Below are 20,699 nucleotides of genomic sequence, written 5' to 3' on the forward strand. Positions count from 1 at the left end.
AATAAATCCTGCTACGTCGACGGCGGATCACGTCGCATTTTTAACCTACGTCGACGTCGTCTTATAAATATTCACGAACTAAAGAGGACGCTCGCCTTAGGTTACCAAGCAACGTCAGCACGGGCTATGAATATTCATAAGCCGAACCCTCTCCATAGTACGTGTCGGTGATCCACGCAGCGTCTGGGCGGAGAACCAGAAGAGCAAAACGGCAGCGCGGAGAGTCAGTCAGGGTTGATAATATTCCGCCGTGGGGGGGAGCGGGGGAGGACACACACATACAAACACACACTGCCAACCCGGCGACGAGGTTGGGCCTGCGGTGCCTGCCTACCTGCAACCCAGGAAACATGGAGCTGGAGAATATCGTGGCCAACACCGTTTTGCTAAAGGCGAGAGAAGGTAAGACGTGACATTGTCACTTTTGACAGCTTCGCTCTCGATGTCTGGAACACGATGGGTATTTCCCCTAAAGGAAGTTAGGCCGAACAATTCAGTGTGATAATGCATCTTTATGATGCTCCTGCTGCCGCTTTATTCTCCAATCGCCGCAAATGTGAGACTTGGACGTTGCTCGGGTCATGTAAAGATAAAGATGCGGCTGTCAATCAAGTGGACGAATAAATAAATGCCATTGTGCGTTTAGGTCACATGCCTGTTTACGACGTTTTTGAGTTTCTATTTAAAGGAGAAGCGATAGACGCCGTTATGCACTGACAGTAAGTGCTGTTGTATTGACAGCAGTCATTGCCGCATGTGTGCTCGAGATAAGAGCCTGAATTCACACTGCCTCGTCGAATTAACACACAGTTATAAAGACCACAGTCGGCTTGATGCTGTCAAATAGCGTCTTATGAGACATGATCTGGTGGGTTGACTACATAGAAAGCGGTTTAGGCGTGAATTCATATTATAATGGGCAAAAATGGTGCCTAGGTTGGCTGTTTGGTTTGTGTTTTGGTGGTGCACATGTGAAGGGATGGTTGGTTCACACAAAAATGAACCTTCTGTCGCCCTCTTGTCATCTTAAACCGTCCCGTATGACTTTGTTTCTTCTGAAGAACACAAAAGAAGAGATTTTGAAGAAGGTTGGTAAGGAAACAACGGCTGAACCACTTCTATTGAATGGACAGTTTGGACACAAAACCAAGTCAATGGGGACAATACAAAATTATTATGTTCTTACAGGTTTCTTAAACGCAGGCCCCGGCCTAATTTACATTGGCCGATTAAAGCCGATAGTCCCGGATTAAACTAGTCCAGAAATCCCGAATTTGCGCCACTGGTTAGCCTGATGTTGCTGGTCAAGGTGTTGATGGCTCCGCAAAGCGTTCATGTACAAATGTATTGAACAGTTTTCATGCCAGGACTTTTTGTGATTTTGAAAGCTGTCCTTTCATCAGCCGTTTCAGTTTAGTCGTTTTTCATTGCTTAATATGCCGTTTCTTCACTTTTCAAGACATCTCCCCATGGCAACATAAGTGCATATGCCAGAACACAGCAAGAGTTTCTTAAAAATGATATCTTTGCGTTGTAATGCTATTGAATGGTCCCTTAACTTTTGAAGCTTCAGAAAGTCCATCCATCCATCATAAAACCAATGTTAAAGATGAATATTTTGTGCTTATTTCTTGGTTAACACGTTATAAGGACAACCCACGAAGGTAAGTTCAAAGGGCATTTCGTAGATAAAGTAAAATCTCATTGGTTCTCGCAAGAACCAACGAGATTCAACGTTATTAATGTTGCAATATTCAAACTTACTTAAAGAACATAACAATCGCTAAATAAGCTTAAAATTAGAGATGCACCGACATCTATATTCGGTATCGGATGATGAACGCAAATTTTACATAGAAAATGTTAAGAAACATCACAAGTTCAATAGTAATAGTCATTATATGAAAGAAAGGTAAGAAATTCAGATTCGATATTTGCAGAAATCACGCATAATAATCGGTGGAGAATTTTTTTTCTTTCTCACAAATGTATTTGTGAGTCATATGGATTACTGTTATGATGGATGGATGCACTTTTTGAAGTGGCAAGAACTCGGGCAGTGCACTATTAATGGCATTTCAAAACTAGGAAGAGTCAGTATATCATTTGATATAACTCAGTGAATTTGGGCAAATATTCTGGTGAACTGATCCTTTAACAGTGTAACATGGGCCTGGCTCTTAAATACCACAAACAATCATTTTGACTGTAACAATTACATTGAAATTGAATGAAAACTGTTGCATGTTTGCCAGGATCGCAGGTAAATCTTGTCGTGATGCTTTAACTTGGAACACCTTCGTTGTAAGCAAACATTTCCCGTCACTATCCGGTCAGTTAACCTATAACTGTTAAAAGACTTGTTCCTCTATTACTTAAAAAAGCTTACACAGAAAATGATCAATTGATCAATTTAATATTCTCAGTTTTTTATGATTCATTTTGAGAATTTGATCGAACCAGCGGCATTGTTGGTAGTGCCAACACACATTAAAACCCTTTTACCTCTACGCTGTGACTGGATAAACAATACATTCAGACACCATTTGCATCATGGCCACTTCACACAATGATAAGGCTGTTCTTCTGTACCGGTGCCACTAATATCTGTTTCCTGCGAATATATATATATATAAATTCTTGCAAATTAGGATTCTTTCGTTTTATTGATGTACAATGTCTAGGCTTGCACAACAGGTTTTCGATTGTGTAACCGTAATGGAGTTTCTCAGCGGCACTCATCCTGTATCTTTGTTTGAAAAGTACGTGTTGTGTGAGCTCTTATCAGTGGTCACGAGCTTTGCCCGTACCGGTTTGTAATCGTCGCATCCTTCGCCCCCCAATCCCATCCCATTAGTGGAGATTTTACTCCTTAAATCCCTTCATAACCTAGCAACAATGCAAACACTTGGCTTTTCACAAGCGTCCCCTCCATTCCCGATGAACATATCCCGCATACAGCATCACCTCCTGAGCTTTCTCTGTTGACAAGCGTGTCGGGTCCAGCACCTGGACCAGTCATTCTACCTGAGCAGCCGGCGCCTCCCTAATGACATTTGCCCGGATGGACACAGGCCAGCAGGACATTCTCATAGCATTGGCATGATTCTTGTTCTGAAATCAATCCAGGGTGTCTACACTAGGAGAGTGACAGCAAGCTGAAATGCACAAGATATTACCTTATATTACTTTGCTTTTCGGAAATGACGACTCCTAGTCAAACAAACAGATAGTCAATCTACAACGCAAATTGTGTCATGTTGGGTCGGTCGGAATGTTCCAAAAGAATTAGATGTGTTTTATGTTGTGTGTGGATTCAAATGTGTAACATTTAAAAATTTACATTACGTAAAGGCTTTTTAGGTAAATGTTGTACATAATTGCATGTGCATGACTTAACAAAGTAACCATTGAATACAGACACATTCAATTAAAGCACGCCTTTTAAAATCTGTGTAGTCTGTAATCGAAAAAATTTGCATACTGGTTGTGTTCACCCTCACTTCAGATCTAAGAAAAAGTGTTGCGTAATCCCACTATATGTGCATCAACAAGAAAGTTTGAGCAGTTCTTAAAGGGATATTTCAGAGGCAAAACTAAATTTCCCTATGTTTTATTGACCTTCACGGTATCCTCATTGAATATGACTTTCTTCTTGAAGAATAATGCAGTCGGAGTTATAATACCATGTGTCATTTTTCTTCCAAGCGGTAGAATGGGGGGCAGTATTTTGAAGCTCCAAAAAGTGCATCCATCCTTCAAAGAATTGCTCAACACGGCTCTGTGGTCTTAACAAAGGTCTTCTGAAGCGAATCGATGCGTTTGCTTAAAAGAAATATCCATTTTGAGAGCACTATTAATAGGTTGATTGATTGATGCACTTTTTGGAGCTTCAAGAAATGTTCCCCCCATTCTACCGCTTGGAAGAAATATGAAACGTGGTACTATAACTGCAACTGCAGCATTCTTCTAGAAGAAAGTCATATTCAGTCAAGATGCCTTGAAGGTGAGTAAAATATGGGGAAATTAAATGTTGTTTTGCCTCCGAAATATCGCTTTAATTGTTTCATAATTTAAACCAAACAAGAATATTTGTTTTGCATAAAAAGTAGGGCTGCAACATATATGTCTAAATATCGCAAATACCCTTCATACTTACATAGGGGCGATTCACATTACGCGAGCCCTATTTGCGCACGCCGGCCTCGCGTCTAAGTTTAAAATAACAAATATGCGAAATGTGATTCAGGCCTTAGGCTATAGTCAACAGTAATCTGGCCCCTGTGAATTCCTATGTTTTTGTTTGGCGATATGCAATACTCACTAACAGAAATAATTATCATATTGCATATCACATATTGCTCTTGTGCAGCCCTGGTGATAATGTGGAATGTTTGTGTTTGTGATCTAAAAATACACGTCACTGGGTTTCATATTGTTTCTGATGCTGACTTTTACATGAAGCTAGGCCTCTTTAAAGTACAGCACATGAAGGACAATATGAACATGTTCATTTAATCTTACGATTTGTCCTCAAAAGCTCACCTGTGTTAGGATGCTAGTCTAATAGAATTTCAGGGCCTGTAGGGAAACTCTTTTTCTGCCTCTAATATGATCTTTGGTTTCTTCACAGGAGGTGGTGGGAACAGGAAAGGCAAGAGCAAGAAATGGAAACAGATGCTTCAGTTCCCTCATATTAGCCTTTGCGAGGAGTTACGTCAAACCCTAGGTACACCTCACGCTTGCATCACATATCACAACGTAAAACTTAAGGTTTGCTTCACTGTGTATTCAATACTGATATATTATTCAAGTTGTACTGTAAGTTTAAAAATGTTCACATTTGGCATAAAGTATCTGATGGTTCAAATTGTGAGGCTTCAGAAGAGATGTGCAGTTACTTTTTAGCGTCCTTTTACTTGTGTTGAAATTGATCCTTGAGTATTATCAAGGGATTATATTATCAAAGTATTATCAAAGGATTATAAGAGATTATAAGATCTCAGAGACTTAGGGGCTGTGTAAACAGAGGCTTTTCCTTCGGCGTACGGCTTGTTTTCTCAATTGATTCCAACTGAAACGCCAGGTTTCGTCAGCGGCTGGCGTTAGTTTCCGCAGGCTTAGCGCCTGCGCTCACTCAGCGTATTTTTCACGCACAACGTATCATAGTATCCAACGCACCCCGCTGAACGCTACCGGCGTTGTCGTCCAGCGCCTGCCATTTTGAGCTGCTTAAAAGCGCCCCGGATGATTTGGAGCCTTACAATTGGCCCAGTGATTATTTTATCCAGGGAAATACTTGTGACATCACTTGCAAATGCAGTTATTTGCATATTTAGGTGCATTTTTTTGGAACAGGATATGATTCATTGACTACGTTTACATGCACCCTCATAATGTGTAATTAAACTCATCATCGCAGCATAATCGAAGCACATATGTGGTGTACTCCGGTTTTAATTGCAATAAGAAGGCATGTTAACACCTTAATCACATTTATGCTGCTCTGACCAAGGTGCGCATGTGCTTCTGTCAGGCACATCAAGGACAAATTCATGGCAAACAAACATGACAGTCTGAAGTTTTACCGTAAAGACAACTCGCTATCAGCAGTCTCTACTCCTTATTATCATAAAGATACATTGTGGTCTATATGCATCACGGCTCCGACAAACCATAAAATACGTCCACATAACGGTGCTTTGCATTTGATGCGAATGTATTAAAACTGTAGCCAGTAACACACACCTACTTTATCTAAGATCATGGTTTGTGCTGTGTATTATAGCAAATAATCAGACTAATATAACATTCATGTAAACGGGAGCAAAGAGGTGTTCTCATGTCACGCAAACATGTTACTGTTATTAAGTCTTTACTCTGATTATTGGGAAAAATCGCATTGTTGGTGCGCATGTAAACGCAGTCACTGTTTTGTCAGTCGGGAGTTATCAGCAGTACATTATTGCAATCGGTGTAGGAGTTACACTGTTTATATATCATTTCAGACTTGTTATGATGAATAAAGATGGCATGAGAATGAAGGTTGGATCTATATGTCTCTGTCAGCAACAAAGCAGCACAGGGTGAGAGTACTGCTGTTTTCTAACAGAGAGGAAATTGTGGCTGGGGCAAGAAAGAGGAAGTTGACTGGCATATTTTTCGATTTAGTTTGACTAGCCTTCTGAGGAATAAGAAAAGTTGCAAAAAGCATGCGATTTTAAAGGAGAACGTTAAACCAAGATCATTTTTTGCGAATGCATCGAGATGATTCATTTATTAACAATGTGGATTTCGATTCGTGTGAGAGAAGAACTTGCTGAATCAGTTTCCTTTAGAAATCACATAGTTGATCTTACCAAATCCGCTGTTGCAATGTGCACGCTCACCCGCCCCCAGCTCGGTCAGGCGATTCTAAAAATCGAAATCAAGGTTAGAGATGAAAATAAACAAATACTGTTATGATTGATCAAGTCATGATATTGATAATATGTCACTTTGGTGTTTGTGATATGAGCGAGTAGAGAGATTTTTTTGCAGAACGGTTGTGAAAGAGTCTTGAGGTGTTACACGATCACTCTTTACTTCCTAGCTGATTTTGTGCAATACCAGCCATGCGATATTCCACCAGTATCACCACGGGAACCACTTCAGTAATTGTCCGATTTTCAATTTATCCATATTGTTAATTTATCGCACAGTTACAGCTATAAAAAAAAGAAAATATGTGTATGTGTAATAAATGTTTGTGTTTATATAATATTCGTACATATATAATATTTATATAATATTCGTAAAATTCGTACATAATGTATATTTTATTTCAATGTAAGTTTATGTATATTTATGTAAATATTTGTTATACACAAGAATGTGTGTGTGTTATATACAGTATACATGGTACACACAAACTGTATAAAAACATAAACATTTATTTGGGAATCGATTTGACATCGCTTTATATATATATAATTATCCCATCCTCTGGGAAACGTTTTTATTATGTTTGATGAACACAGAGCTGCCATTATGGTTACTAGGGCATTTCTAGGGCGGTTGTTTATTGACCTCTGTAAAGAAAAGAGCCCCGCTTCCACATGCCGATGGTTTTCCGGTCACTTGGAATGGTTCAGGTCTCTCCTTTAATAAAAAGCTATGGTATTTTTACATAATCCACCAGGTCGAAGGTCACCTGTCAAGCCATAATCGCATATGTTCATAACAGTTTAATACTGAGGGTTGTGGGTTTGTTAGGGACATCAAAAGTCCCTATTAATTTAAATCGAATCATATAAGGTCCTGTGAGCTGCAGTCTAATTGATCCTCATGTTATCAGTCATAGAAAGGGATGTGGTTTAGATAGGAATCGTTTACGGCCACACATTAGTCTTCTCTATGCGATGTTGAAGAAAAGCTTCCTTTGTTTCCCATCATCCCATCACATTAGCCTGATACCTAACATAACAGAGGCTCATTGGTGAACCTAGAACGAGATCAAGGTAAAATGGTTGTAGTCATTTTCGGTTGTTCAACGTTGCTTGTGAATCTGCTTTATTTATCCAAACCTCAAAGAGCAAACGTAGTCAATGTGCATCAGACAGGAAGTGAAACATTTGGTTGTGTTTGTGCGTGTGCACATGAGCAGAGAGAAGAGTTAGCACACCCCGTAACGCACGTGTCTCGTTCGCTTTGTTCCGTCTCAGGCCTTTCCGCATGCTTTTAGCTTACTGTTGAAAAGTCAACAAGCATCTCGGCTTTTGTACCCTGTGTGTTCTGGAGCCGTTCTGGTGGTCTCACACTGTTGTTGTGAGAACTTGCTTTTAACTCATTCTCAAGTGTTGTGAGAATCACACTGGGTCCTTCGCCTTAGGTGTCTGGAATAAGCAAACGGAGGCCCGAACAATATAAACATTGAAAGTGCTAATATGGACATCCGGAGGAACTCGAGACAACGGCCTTTGGGCATCTCTGGTTATTTTAAACCCTCCTCTGGCGTTTCTCTTTCATTTAATGTCTTTATGTGATAATACGTCTCTTCATGGTTATGCATCGCGAAGACGTCACATCTCGTCCCAGCTTTGCTTCTAGGGAGGCTGAACATCAGTGGGTTCGATTTTTCTCCACTCGAACAGCAGTATTATATAAAGTGTTCCTCACGGACAAGTCTGTCTCTGAATAGATCTACTTTGTCTTGCAGTTTGATAATGTGCCTCAAAGTGTTTGACAAAAGTGTATAATGACCATTCATAGCCAAAAATTAAACAACCCAATGAACAACATGGATGGTACTATTACTGTATGAACTAATATGAAGTGTTATGTTCAGAGGGAGCTGTTAGTAAGTCATTGATAGATTGATGTCCGTACAGAGTGTAAACACTGTGCTGAAATAACATTTGTTTGAGCATCACTATAAACCCAACATAGCACCAATGGCTTGAATTTGCCATCTGTTTGTCTGACCAGTGGTGTGGAGAAGAATTGTCACGATATACTTAAGTATATTGAAACAGAACAGTCGCATACCTTGATCAAACAGGATCAGGTTTTTTTACATTAAAGATACAGAATAACAAAATTTCACAAAGTTGTAATCATATGAGCCGTTGCCTTTTATGTGAAGGTGATGTTAAATTCGGCCGCATCCGCCATGTTAATGAAGCAATGAATGAACGATACGCTCCCTGTTGTAACATCCACCCGTTTTAAAAGAAAAAGTGTGACATGTAGTGGATGGAGGTAGCAATAACTTTCACGTTAATGAATGTTCAGTGCTTGCGGAAATATGAAAGAAATATCGATTTACAGCTTTTGAGAATCGATTTTGAATCTAACGCATTTAAAAAAACGTTTGCCCAGCACTATTAAGGACGTCAGTTAAGTGATATGCACCTAATCCCTTGAAAAATTCACATTTAGATTAGAAGATATAAGTGGATATAATTCCAATCAAATCTGCTTTAGAATCGGAAAAGTCCCGCCCCCTTCACTATCAGATTTACTGAAGCGACGTATCATATCAGCCACTTGTTTGCACATTTATTACGTCCTACATGGTGAACGATGCATAACGCACTTGATGAGAGATGGGGGATGATCCAGACAGTGTAAACATTAACGTTAAAGTCATAAATTCGCGTAGAATTTTCACTGTGTTAACTTTGCTTAACTGCGCTTCCTTTGTGGGGATGCCAATGCAGTTATAAATTACAGTCCATTGACAGTGTTTTATTTTTAAACATCATTTTGGTGACAGTCAATCCTTACCGGAATTTTACAGAGGTGGCCGCCTCCAATATCTCTGTGCAGGAAAAAACTTTGTTTAAACCTACAAAATGAACCATAGATATATATGAAAACATTCTCAGGTTTGAACACCTTTATATTCTCTATAGTGAATGGTAGTGTACTGTAATAAAGTCTTACTTCAATTATTGAATGTGCACTACAGTTCTTTATTTTGTAGTATTAACTTTAGTAACTGGAAAACTGTGGTAAACATTCTAGTGTACTTTAATATTTACCAAGTATACTTCATCAGGTTTCACGTGGAAAATTGTACGTGCAATATCTGAAATTATATTTGGAATATTTGATTAAATGTTAGGTTTACTTTTAAATGTGAAATTCAAATGCCTAGTAGGTGACAGTACCGTAATTTGTTTACTGAGTCATTCGCTCAAAACTGATGATTTATTCAAGAATGAAGCAAGAGTCTTTTTGAATCACTCACTAATTCTTTGACTTGTGATAACACATATTTATTTAGAAACGACTGGTACTATATTACTACTGTTTAGAATTATTTTGAAGCTTAAGCATTTCAGAATCCATTTTTGTTGCTTTTATTTATTTTCAATTAATAATATTAGTGCCTTAAACATGTTTCATTTGATTGCGTTTTAAATTTTTCAAAGAATGTTGATATTTTTATTTCAATAAACAGAAAGGGCAGATGAAAAAAATATATAATTTATAAAAACCACTGCAATGTACCAGAAAAATTACGCAAATATTGCAGACGTGTCATAAGTTCCGGTGACGAACACGGCTGTGAAATATCCCTTTTAGAAACGGAAGTTATGGTCCCGTTGATGTCTGGTTTTATTGTTGGCTGGAAATATGTTATTTAATCGTGATTTGTGATCGGTTTTCCCTCTTTTAAGTAGATATGACTTTATACTTGCATGGGAGGTGTTGAAAACATGGCTGCTTAGTTCCCCCGACTTCCCTAAACGGATTTGAAGTCAGTAAGAAATTAAAATCTGTGCTTTTTTATTGTACATGAATGGCTGTTTGTCTCTGTTTTAAGGACAGACTTTCGAGCTGGCAGCTCAGGAAGACCTTGACTTCCGTGATGAAATACAAGGAACAGAAAAACAGCCTCTGTTGCAAATAACAACATGCCCAAAAGCAGCGTTTTATCCAAACAACTTAAAAAATGTTTTAGCCTTCCTGTATGACAGACGATACAGGAAGGCAAACTGATTTTGCGCTTCTGACAAAAACAAACCTTTGGCCGTGCAACGTGCATTCATGCCAACCATGTGTTCTCTATTGTGATTATAGTGTCATGGTTTCCATGTTAGGCTTCAGTAAGCTTAAGTCTATATGGCTTCAATGGTTAATGAGGCTTCGGTTCAGGTCTATGACATTGACTGTATATTTTTCTTGCCATATATTTGACTTAGTTATCAGAGAATTACCCTCACAGGCTCAACAATAACAAATGAAAGTCTAATATCAGACTTTTTAAGGATGATACTGACCTTTTTTTAACCAACACCACCTTGGAGCCTTTTCATTTAAAGGAATCAGAGGAGTGTGTTGTACAATATTTTACCTCTTGAACAAAAACTTAAAAAAAAATATACGTATATATAAAGTTGGTGTAACCCGTATACAGGCTGTTTTTGCTGCTGTAGCTTTAAGACAGGGCTAGTCAACTGGCGGCCTGCGGGCCATATGCGGTCTGCCAATCATCTTTACCTGGCCTGTCGTCACATTTCAAACAAGTGGATAGACAATGTGCTTTAAGAAATGCATGTCCTGAGACGCCACATCTTTGAAAGTCGAAAACGCTGCAGCAATCAATACGTTAAAGTAATTCCTGCCACTTATAATGATTAATTGACGTCTAATAAAGGGATCTGATCGGTCTGTCCAAGAAACTTAATGATATTTGAATCATGTTTCGCGTTATTTTCTGAGTGACGCGTTATGACCGATATATTCAACCTTCACAGAAGAATAGATGTATACACTCCGCGACATTCGCACCGCCTGCCACGAGTTCGCATCTATACTCGTCTTTACGCTTATGCTGGGTTCACACCAAACGCGAATAATCGTGTTCCATGCTCTTCATTACTAAAGTTACTAAGTCCGTTATTTTCGTAACTTGATTGGTTGCTTTACCGGTCAGTCATGCGGCTTCTTGGGCAGTTCTTGGCCATTCAAAGCGGCAATTGTTCCCAGACCTTCAGTATGAGACTACAAAACACGAACTTTTAACGGAAAAGTTTTTACAGGTTTTTATCTTATTTACCAAAAAGCCAAATTTTGACTGGAGTTTTATCCCTTATTAATAGTGCATCCTCCATTTTATATTTATTCGATTTGCAATGTAACGTGCAGACTAAACACTTGATGTCCCTTGAATAAAATATTTGAAGAAAGAGCAAAGATGTCAGTTGTTCAAACTCATTTAAGCCCTATTTTGTTTGCAGCCGTGGTGCATTTTGCAGCTAAAACAGGTCAAGTACAGCCCACCTAGACAGGAAGAGCTGTCTCGCAAGTGATACTTTTTTTTATATGTTGGGAGGCGGGGTTATCAAACCAAAACCCGAAAAAGGATGTTTACAAAACAGTACGTTAAAAACCATTCCTTTCCTTGCAGAAATTGTAAATTCTTCTAATCTGAACAGCCAATCAGGTTAGTGCTCATTAAACTGGCAAGATCTTTTCCAGTTTTGTGTACCGTATGCATCGGATGAAAAGTGAACAGACGGTTGGTGTCTAAGGGTGAGATTACTGAGCGTAACAGTGTGACACAGAGGAAGATGCTCTTGTGAAGTCAAATCACTTAATGTTCAGATCGCTCCGAGAATCCTCGTGACTGCATTAATGAAACTGTGTTAATGCTAATTTCATTACTTTCATGAAATCCTCCGGACATCAAGCCTTGGGTTTTAGGCTTTTATAGCGTTTCGTGTGTGAAGACCACCCCATGCGAGGAGTGAGGAAACAAAAGACCAAGCGGGCCTGTTTGACGATCAATTATTCACAACATATCTATAATCTTTCTTCCTTTTCCCTCAGGCAACAGCTGAGAGGGTTTAAGACCCATTACAGAAACTCTGAGTAGTCGGTCAGGAAGCTGTTGATGTAAACCACAGAACAAGAGTTGTTATGATAACCTGCCTTCTGATGACATATGAATCAGTGTGATTGACTTTCACACCAGCAAAAAGTGTGTGCCATGCTGAACAGCATATTCATGTGAAAAATTCAAAAATAAATCAATAGAAATATGCACTATAGTTCAAAAGTAGACTTATTCTTTAGTAATTCGCCATCCCCCCCAGCAGCTTAAAGCTGTGTTCAGACTTGACTTTTTTTGAAGCTGTTAGCGTCTGTTTTACATTGTAATCGCTTTTTTAAACACAAGCGCGGTCGGCCTTTTCTTAACGGCCTACTTTAAGCTCCTTTTTCACAGCTAACCAATGACAGAGACCTGTCGTTTCTATAACAACATGCGAGGAACGCGATTGGTCGGGAAGGCTCAAGCTCGAAAAAACAACGTTGGAGCATAGTTTTGTATGAATGCAAGTTTAATTTTCACTTTCAACAACTTCTGATTGCATTTCTAGCGAGAAATTGGTATTGTAGTTTTTAAATATGTCATAAGTTATTGCAAAGGCGCTCTCTGTTTATAATTCAAATAGACTTCCGTCACTTTGCCTTCTGTTATCTGTTTCTCTGGTCCGTCTTCGTGCATGTCATGGCGTTCAGCTGCCATTTGTAACCAAACGCTGCCAGAAAAGTGCCTTTGTCAACACTGTCTGAACACCGCCTAAGGTCTCATCCTGAGATGCATTTTTGCTTGGCTGCTTTTTCTTTATTATTCAGTGGTGTAGTTATACGTCTTCTGAAAGAGTACAGCATCTACAGATCCAAAAACAAGTAAATGCTTTCTATTTGATCATCATTCTGGATCTGACAAGAACACGATTTTTTTGCTCACAGTGTTGTGTTTTTGATGAAACCTACCTACATTCTGGTAGAGCTTAAAAATAACAACTGAATATAAAATAAAAGCAGAGGCTCTGTTTGCACATTTGCTGCATTGTATGTTTATATATTCTTCGAAGAAAATATTCTAAGGGCAATAAAAGTTTTGTGAAAACGTTATTAAAAAAGGCTGGGGGGGTTAAAGGCAGAATGCATGATGTCTTAAGGTGCTAACTTTAGCCTGCTAGCACTGAAATCATGATCCCGACCTCCATGCGTGCCACGCCTCCTCCAAAACACCAATACATACTTATCGAAGCATGTACATACCTGTCCAAAAGAAACAGAGCAACCATGGTATCGTCGTTCATATCCTTTTCCTCCCGGAGCTGTCTCCATCGTGTGAAAGCTGCACTAATGTTAGAGTCTTTACTCTTTCACGGTCCAGACGGTTTTTTACTGCTTTTTCAAATAATGTCTTTTGTTTTTTATATTTACTAGGTTCCCCCGGCAAGTCCGGTTTTTCTCCGCCATTTTCTCTATATTGAGACAGCGGATATGAGCGTGCTGATGAAATATGATGTCTGCGTGAACTGGGTGCGCAGTGGGATGCAAATTACGTTGGATGAATATGTCAACAGGATCAGTCTCAACCAACGGCTATCGTCAAAACGTTCGGCCAGAATCTTTTTATTGGTGGAAAGTTTTTTGGGCCTGCACCTTTCACAGATGACATATACATACACAAAAATATTTGACCACTTTACTTCAGATTTCCAACCTGCATGATTCTGAACAGAATCAGGCATTCTGACTTTAAGTGAGCAGTAATGTAAGACTCTATCCACACTAATGTGGTCGATTCAATATCGATTCCCTAAAGCTGTTCCTTCATATTGCCCCAAGCACTGATAACTCATTAACATGAATGTTATTGTTACTACTATTATTGTATAGCATATCGATCATTCATTGCTTCATTAACATGATGGATGCGGGTGTGTCGTCGAATTTAACGTCACCTTCACATAAGAGGCAGCGGTTCATATGATTGCCGCCCCTCTTTACAGCAAACTTAATTTAAAACTTTTGTGTCGTAGTGTGGATGAGGAACACGGAGGTGTTTAAAAACAGATGCATTTTTGGTCATGTGGTGCATATGTTTCGGCTGCTCCCCTGTTTGATAGCATTAATGTCAGTTCATGCATACTTTAGATTACATTTTAGGAGAGAGAAAATTTGATTACTCGCAGTTATTTTTTGGCAGCGGAACGCGAGTGAAGTTTCACTTTCAGCACCTCTAAGTTACCTCATTGTACGTCTTTTTAAAAAAAAATGGTGTCTTTGCTCCACATTGCAGCAACAAAATAAGTAAATAAACGCTTGACAGAAATGACACATGCTGACATTACTTAGGTTTTACTCATGCACAGTACATGGATGGAAGCGTTTTCAGACGTTATAGTGTGGATGGGCAGCGTTTGGGAAACACTTGAAAACGCTAGTATGGACGAAGAGCGTTTTGAAAACAAAAACTCTATGCACAAGTGTAGACCGAGTCTTAGTGGCATCCTTTCCTTTTTACTGTACTTTTATTCCATGGAAAAGAGCAGCTCGTGTTTTCACAGAATAACGAATGTCATGAGGGATTGTAAACAAAATGAGGGTGAGTAAATGATGACAGAAGTTGCATTTTTAGCTGAACTACAGCTTCAAACTTTACAATGGGACCTTGGGAAATGGGAACCAAATGTGAACACCAGCTTCTCACTAGAAAATCTGCATCTACTGTAAGACTCAAGAAAATCTGGTGACCCCTTTAAATGCTCAACATGCACTTAAAGGACAACAAATGAATATTTTTCTTGCAAAGTAATTAACTAGAAGCGTGCATGACAGCAGCAAACCTGATGCTTATCTGCACTTTGAAGTCAGTCTTTGCATTGTGTGAAATAGCTGTAAACTCTCTGTGTAGTTAAGCTATCAATACCAGCCTCCCACACGCTGCCTGTATATTACTGCATGTCCACACGCTCCCATCAATCCTACGGTCTCTTTGCATATACCTGAGCATTAGATGCAAATCTCAGCCACTGGTCACCGGTTCCCACTCTGCTTGCTTTAATGTTTTTTCTTGCACCTGATCGTTCTTACGCACTATAACTACCGTGTCGGGTTTGTGGCTAAAGACATGGATTAGAACCACTGTTGATGTCACAGCCGTCTCGCTGGCCGCCTTACAGTAAAGCTGTGGAAAACTGTTTGTGTCGTTCTCTTAACATCAATTTGAATGATCTTAGTATAAACCTCTACACAGGGCTTTTTGCATCATCTCTTTCACTTCTTCTTTGATATTGGATAACTTTTATTCGAACTAGCTCTCTTGGAAAGGGAGGCCTTAAGCCTTTGTAGAGTTCTGCATTATGTCTAAGCAGTTGCACAACTGCAAATGGTGTCTTTATCGCCACGTGGCAGAGAGGTGTTTCTAGGGATGTGCTTTAGTCAAATTATATTTTTAAATGGAAATATTGTTATTTATTTGCATTTGTTTGCTGAATATTCAAATGGGACGAATTGATCCCAATGACAAAAAGATGCAATGTTTGCATATCTTGAATACAGCGAAGTTCAAAGTCATGTTTAAACAACACAATACAAAAACGATGAAATAAACCTGGTTTTCTTTGCTTTCTGTCAGTCTCTCACATTTCTGTTGGGTGACTTTGTCATTCCTGTGGTTTGTTCCTTGTTAAAATTCTGTTAAACTGCTGCTGTGTCCTCCTGAAACCTTGTTTCTCCATATTTCGTGATTAACATTTATTAACATTATTATTATTACTAGTTTTCCTTCATGGTTGTCACTGGGTTTTGAAAATATCTATCCAATAAAAAGTCTGTGACAACACCGTATTTAATCATTTAAAAAGTACAGTGTTTTTGGACACACAGGGTTTCGGAGGGACAGCAATGATATGTATGTTTGAGGAATACATTTAAAGGTTAAAAATAACTTAATATAGTTCATAAGGGATGTAAGGATTCACCGTGAGCCGCATGGTTGAAAAGCGATTATAATATGTGACGAGATGAATCGTGATACCTGTTTTGAACCACAGGGGCTGCTGTGTTTACTGCGAACTTTGTAAACGTGGATATGCTGATATTTCTTAAAAACATCCAAGTTAGAACAGTTTTTTTATAAGTGACTTTTGTATTATTCCTAGTTTTATTTTATTAGTATTGTTTTAAAATTGCAATTTATTTTTGTCATTTGACATAATATATATTTGTAACAAGTTCAATAAAAGGAAGGAAGGAAGGAAGGAGGCGGGAACCGGGGAATCGGCGAAAACAACTTTTAATGAATATATATTTTTGATAAAACGATTGTGAATCGTTAAAGTAGTTAACATTTATTTTATAACCATAAAAAAATTCTAATTCAATTCAAATTGCATGTTGTCACATTATTTATCAAGTGATAACATTTCCTCTACGGTCTATTAAGTTGCATTGTGTTTATACATTGATTTTTATTTCTGTCATTATCCACAGTGTTGTATAGATATAACATTCAAATCAGCCATTGCCAAACCCATATTAGTCAAGCAATGCTTAAGTAATGGGGTTTTTATAGCACTTTTTATTATCTTAGAGCAATTTGTATTATTACAGTATAAAAACTGTTTAACAAACATAGAATAAATCTACAAATCATACATTTGGATTCGGTTTAAACGTAGCAGCTTTACCAATCCTGGGACGTGTCTGTAATATTTTGTGGATGTTGTAATCCATTTGGCTGCGGTCTAATGGTTGGGTCTCTTTACAGACAGAGGAGGAAAGAGAGGAAAGTGCTATTGATTTTTATTGCGTTTATCGATTGGCTCAAATGATATTTACTCATTTTCATGGTGTGTGTTTGTGTGCGTTTAACTCTTCTTTTCAGAAGCCTTTAGTCATTGTGTGTCTTACTGGTCTGTTTCCACAGAGAAAGACTACAACAGCCTTTGCGAGAGGCAGCCAATCGGACGCTTGCTCTTCAGACAGTTCTGCGACACCAGGCCGGAGTTGAGACGCTGTGTGAGATTCTTGGATGCTGTGGTGAGAAATACAATGTTTACTTCGTTCTAAAGAGAAGACCTGGTTTACTTCATCAGCATTTGTGATCTTTTTGGGAATTGTACAACAATCACTGGCATTAGCTTCATGCCAAGTGTCCGATTCTCTATCCTCCGTGAATGCCGGACAGATCTCATGTATTTTAAGACGGTAAAGCTCTTTGTGTTGCTCTTGTAAACAGAATTGCTGCCTATGGTATGTAGAGCTCTTCAGTTCGGTTCATCTTAAGAAGGAAGCCGACCATGTAGAAAGCAGAAAGTTCATGAAAACCCCATCATAGGCTTCTCTACCCGGACAGCTGTCTGTTTCCAAATGTACACCCATTTCAGCAGTTGGGCTCTGGTGCTGGGGTCACATCTGCACCTCTGCTTTCAACAGAGCCAATGCCCACCGGCACGTTAGGCCTGAATTTCTGGTACACGCCAAGATGTGGTTGCTGTAGATGCAATGTCATGTGTCCCGTATGTTTGTAAATAACTTGGCGCGACATGATGTTTAAGATATGGAATGCACACTACTTATTTATGCTCTTATTTATGCAGGCTACAACTTTGGTTTGATCCTGATTCTGCTTTATTTGACAATTCTGTGCGTTATTTATTTCACGTTGTATTTTTTTCACTTTTATTTGAATTACATGGCAAAATATAACGTGTTAAGAACACATGAGCAGTTTTAAAGTGATGGTTCACCAAAAAACAAAACTTCTGTCATCATTTACTCGCCCTCAGGTTATTCTAGACCTGTGTACATTTCTCTGTTCTGCTGAACGCAAACAAAGATATTTGGAAAAAATTTTACTGCCATTTACTGCCATAGTAGGGAAAATAAATACCATGGGAGTCAATGGGGGAAGAGGTCTGTTTGGTAACTGACATTCCCATTTGAGATTGAATAAATGTTGTTTATTAGCATAAATAAATAAAGGCTTCGCTTTGCAAAAACAGATAATGATTAATAAATCATGTTTTTTTTTTACTGTGCATTCCTAGTAATATCAATCAAACTGCAGTTGTGTTGATGAAGTAATATTAACACAAATACAGCTAACTAACACGATATAAACATGTAGACACAACCCATTTAATAACCCAGTTAACAGCATTGACAAATGAACCCTTCAAATGTAGTTTTGCTAGAGATTTTCTAGTTGTTCAATTCTTGTTTATCATAATATTTTATTTATATATTTGAATTACTTGCTTATTATTTCTTTATTCAGAATGTCATTCACATTTTGTTTTGGTTTTCTTGCCAAAAAAGTGGAGAAACGGGTCAAATGCTGCAAAGAAAACAAGTTCACGTTCACTTTGAAATAATCCAACAGTAATGTTTGGAAATGTATTTAGTTTGAACTTTATGTAATAGCCTGGATGTCATCACAGTGTTCACAGTGTTGTCAGTCTTTCACATTTCTGTTGGATGACTTTCTGTCACTCCTGAGGTTCGATTTTGTTGAAATTCAAGAGACACCGGACTGGAATGACCACAATGCATCTAGAAATGCCGAAATCGTCATATCAAAACCACAAAACCGAAGCAATAAGATGAATATAAATGATGCTGATTGTATAACGTAAGAAATGTTAGCGATAATGTCCATCATTTCAGGCGGAGTATGAAGTAACGCCGGATGAGAAGAGGAAGGAATGCGGCCAGGAACTCTTAGACAAGTACCTGAGTCCAACGGTACAGTGAACACTTCAACACACATGACCAACTGACTGCTTATGTTAGTGCATCTCACAATTGAAGTTTTATAGAAAGGTTTTGCTATATTTGAAATGTATAGTCGTTTTAACTTCAATTGGATGTACAATATATGTGTATTAAAGGAAATTGTATTCTTGTGTGTGTGTGTGTAGTCAGAAGACTATGTCCCTGAGGTAACAGAGGAGATGGTCACTAAGTGTGCAGAGCGCTTACAGCAGGAGGCATGTAAAGAGCTCTTTATGGAGTGCACCAAGTGAGTCTTTTGCACAGGAAACACTCTCATTATTGCATTAGTTTGCTCAAATTTCATTAGGATTTCAACAAATCCCTTATCTTAAGAATTCAACTCGCATCCGTTTGTGCTAAAGACGTAAATGATGACTAGAAATATGCTAATGCTTTTCTAAGAAATCATAAAAACGTATTGCTTGGCCATTTCAAAGATGTGAAAATGATCCCATATGCTTGAATAGAAGATATCAAATACAGCACTTGAGTCAGTTTTCATTTCATGGTCTTTACAAAAAAGTGTTCAAAGTGATGAAACTACATGCCATTTACAACTGTTAATATCTTGTATTTGAGTGTGTTTTTATCTTGTGTGTGTCATTCTACTTTTTTCCAGATTGATTCATGACTACCTGAGCGTGGCTCCCTTTGCAGACTGCATCGATAGTATGTACTACAGTCGCTTCTTACAGTGGAAATGGCTGGAGAGGTATAAATAGCAAAGTTTTGCGTTTATGACATATAAACCTGATCATTATCTGTAGTTATGTGACCATGTTAAACGAGGGAAATTATTATGAGGCTAAGAAATGTCTCTTCACTGCCAAGAGTCGAGTTATTCCTTTGAGCGGCATTATTTATTTCTGAAGACAAGCTTATACGAAACAGATGCGAACTCTGAACTCGCTGTTTATTTACTTTCCGTCGTAAAAATGTCCTCTTAGTGAACGTCCGAGCCAGGCCTGGATTATTCCCATCAGAACCAACACTTGTGTATATATACACGTATTGAGTCCTAGACATCAGGTTTAATTCAGTTAAACTGCGTTATTTGTTATTTGTGCGCTAGCGTTTTTTCAGAAAGGCAAAGTACGTTTATTTGGGTATGTCGTAATGCAATAAGAATGGTTCATACTTCTTTTTGCCATTATTATATTTGTTTATCGTTCTCTTCTTCTCCTCGACAGACAGCCAGTCACGAAAAACACATTCCGTCAGTACAGAGTGTTGGGAAAGGGTGGATTTGGTGAGGTGAGTATGAAACGCTATAGGCACAGATGTGTTTTTAGCAGAAACGTATCAGGGTGTGATGAATCACGAGTGGCACTAAAACAACAGATATCTGTGCGTACCAAGGTTTATAAGGACACAGTCGTGTTTTTGTTCTGCTGTCATAAACCTTCAGATTATCATGCAAGCCAACAGTCAATGCTGAAAGATATAAAAAAAGCATATCAGATAACTCATGGCATTGTCCTCTTGGGTGAATCTCACACAAATACATATTTGCATTTACATCGCTGTTCTTCAGAAACCTCAGATGACCAAATTCGCTGTTTTTCAGAAAAAGGAATAAGAGACTGTACTTTTGTCAAAGTTGAAAAGCACTTTGTCACTGGGTT

General features: G+C 38.5%; 1 protein-coding gene across 1 annotated transcript in view; it reads left to right on the plus strand.

Moving 5' to 3' along the window:
- Nucleotides 1-91: 91 nt before the first annotated feature.
- The window catches only part of grk6 (G protein-coupled receptor kinase 6), a 34,208-nt gene continuing 13,600 nt past the window's right edge, over nucleotides 92-20,699 (plus strand). The window contains exons 1-7 of the mRNA XM_079486120.1: nucleotides 92-402; nucleotides 4,634-4,729; nucleotides 17,225-17,337; nucleotides 18,967-19,044; nucleotides 19,221-19,321; nucleotides 19,694-19,786; nucleotides 20,265-20,328. Of these exons, the coding sequence (XP_079342246.1) occupies nucleotides 351-402; nucleotides 4,634-4,729; nucleotides 17,225-17,337; nucleotides 18,967-19,044; nucleotides 19,221-19,321; nucleotides 19,694-19,786; nucleotides 20,265-20,328 (597 nt within the window). The 5' untranslated portion in view covers nucleotides 92-350. The remainder of the gene's footprint in view (nucleotides 403-4,633; nucleotides 4,730-17,224; nucleotides 17,338-18,966; nucleotides 19,045-19,220; nucleotides 19,322-19,693; nucleotides 19,787-20,264; nucleotides 20,329-20,699) is intronic.

Source organism: Barbatula barbatula (assembly GCF_947034865.1).
Source record: "Barbatula barbatula genome assembly, chromosome: 22".
Lineage (NCBI taxonomy): Eukaryota > Metazoa > Chordata > Actinopteri > Cypriniformes > Nemacheilidae > Barbatula > Barbatula barbatula.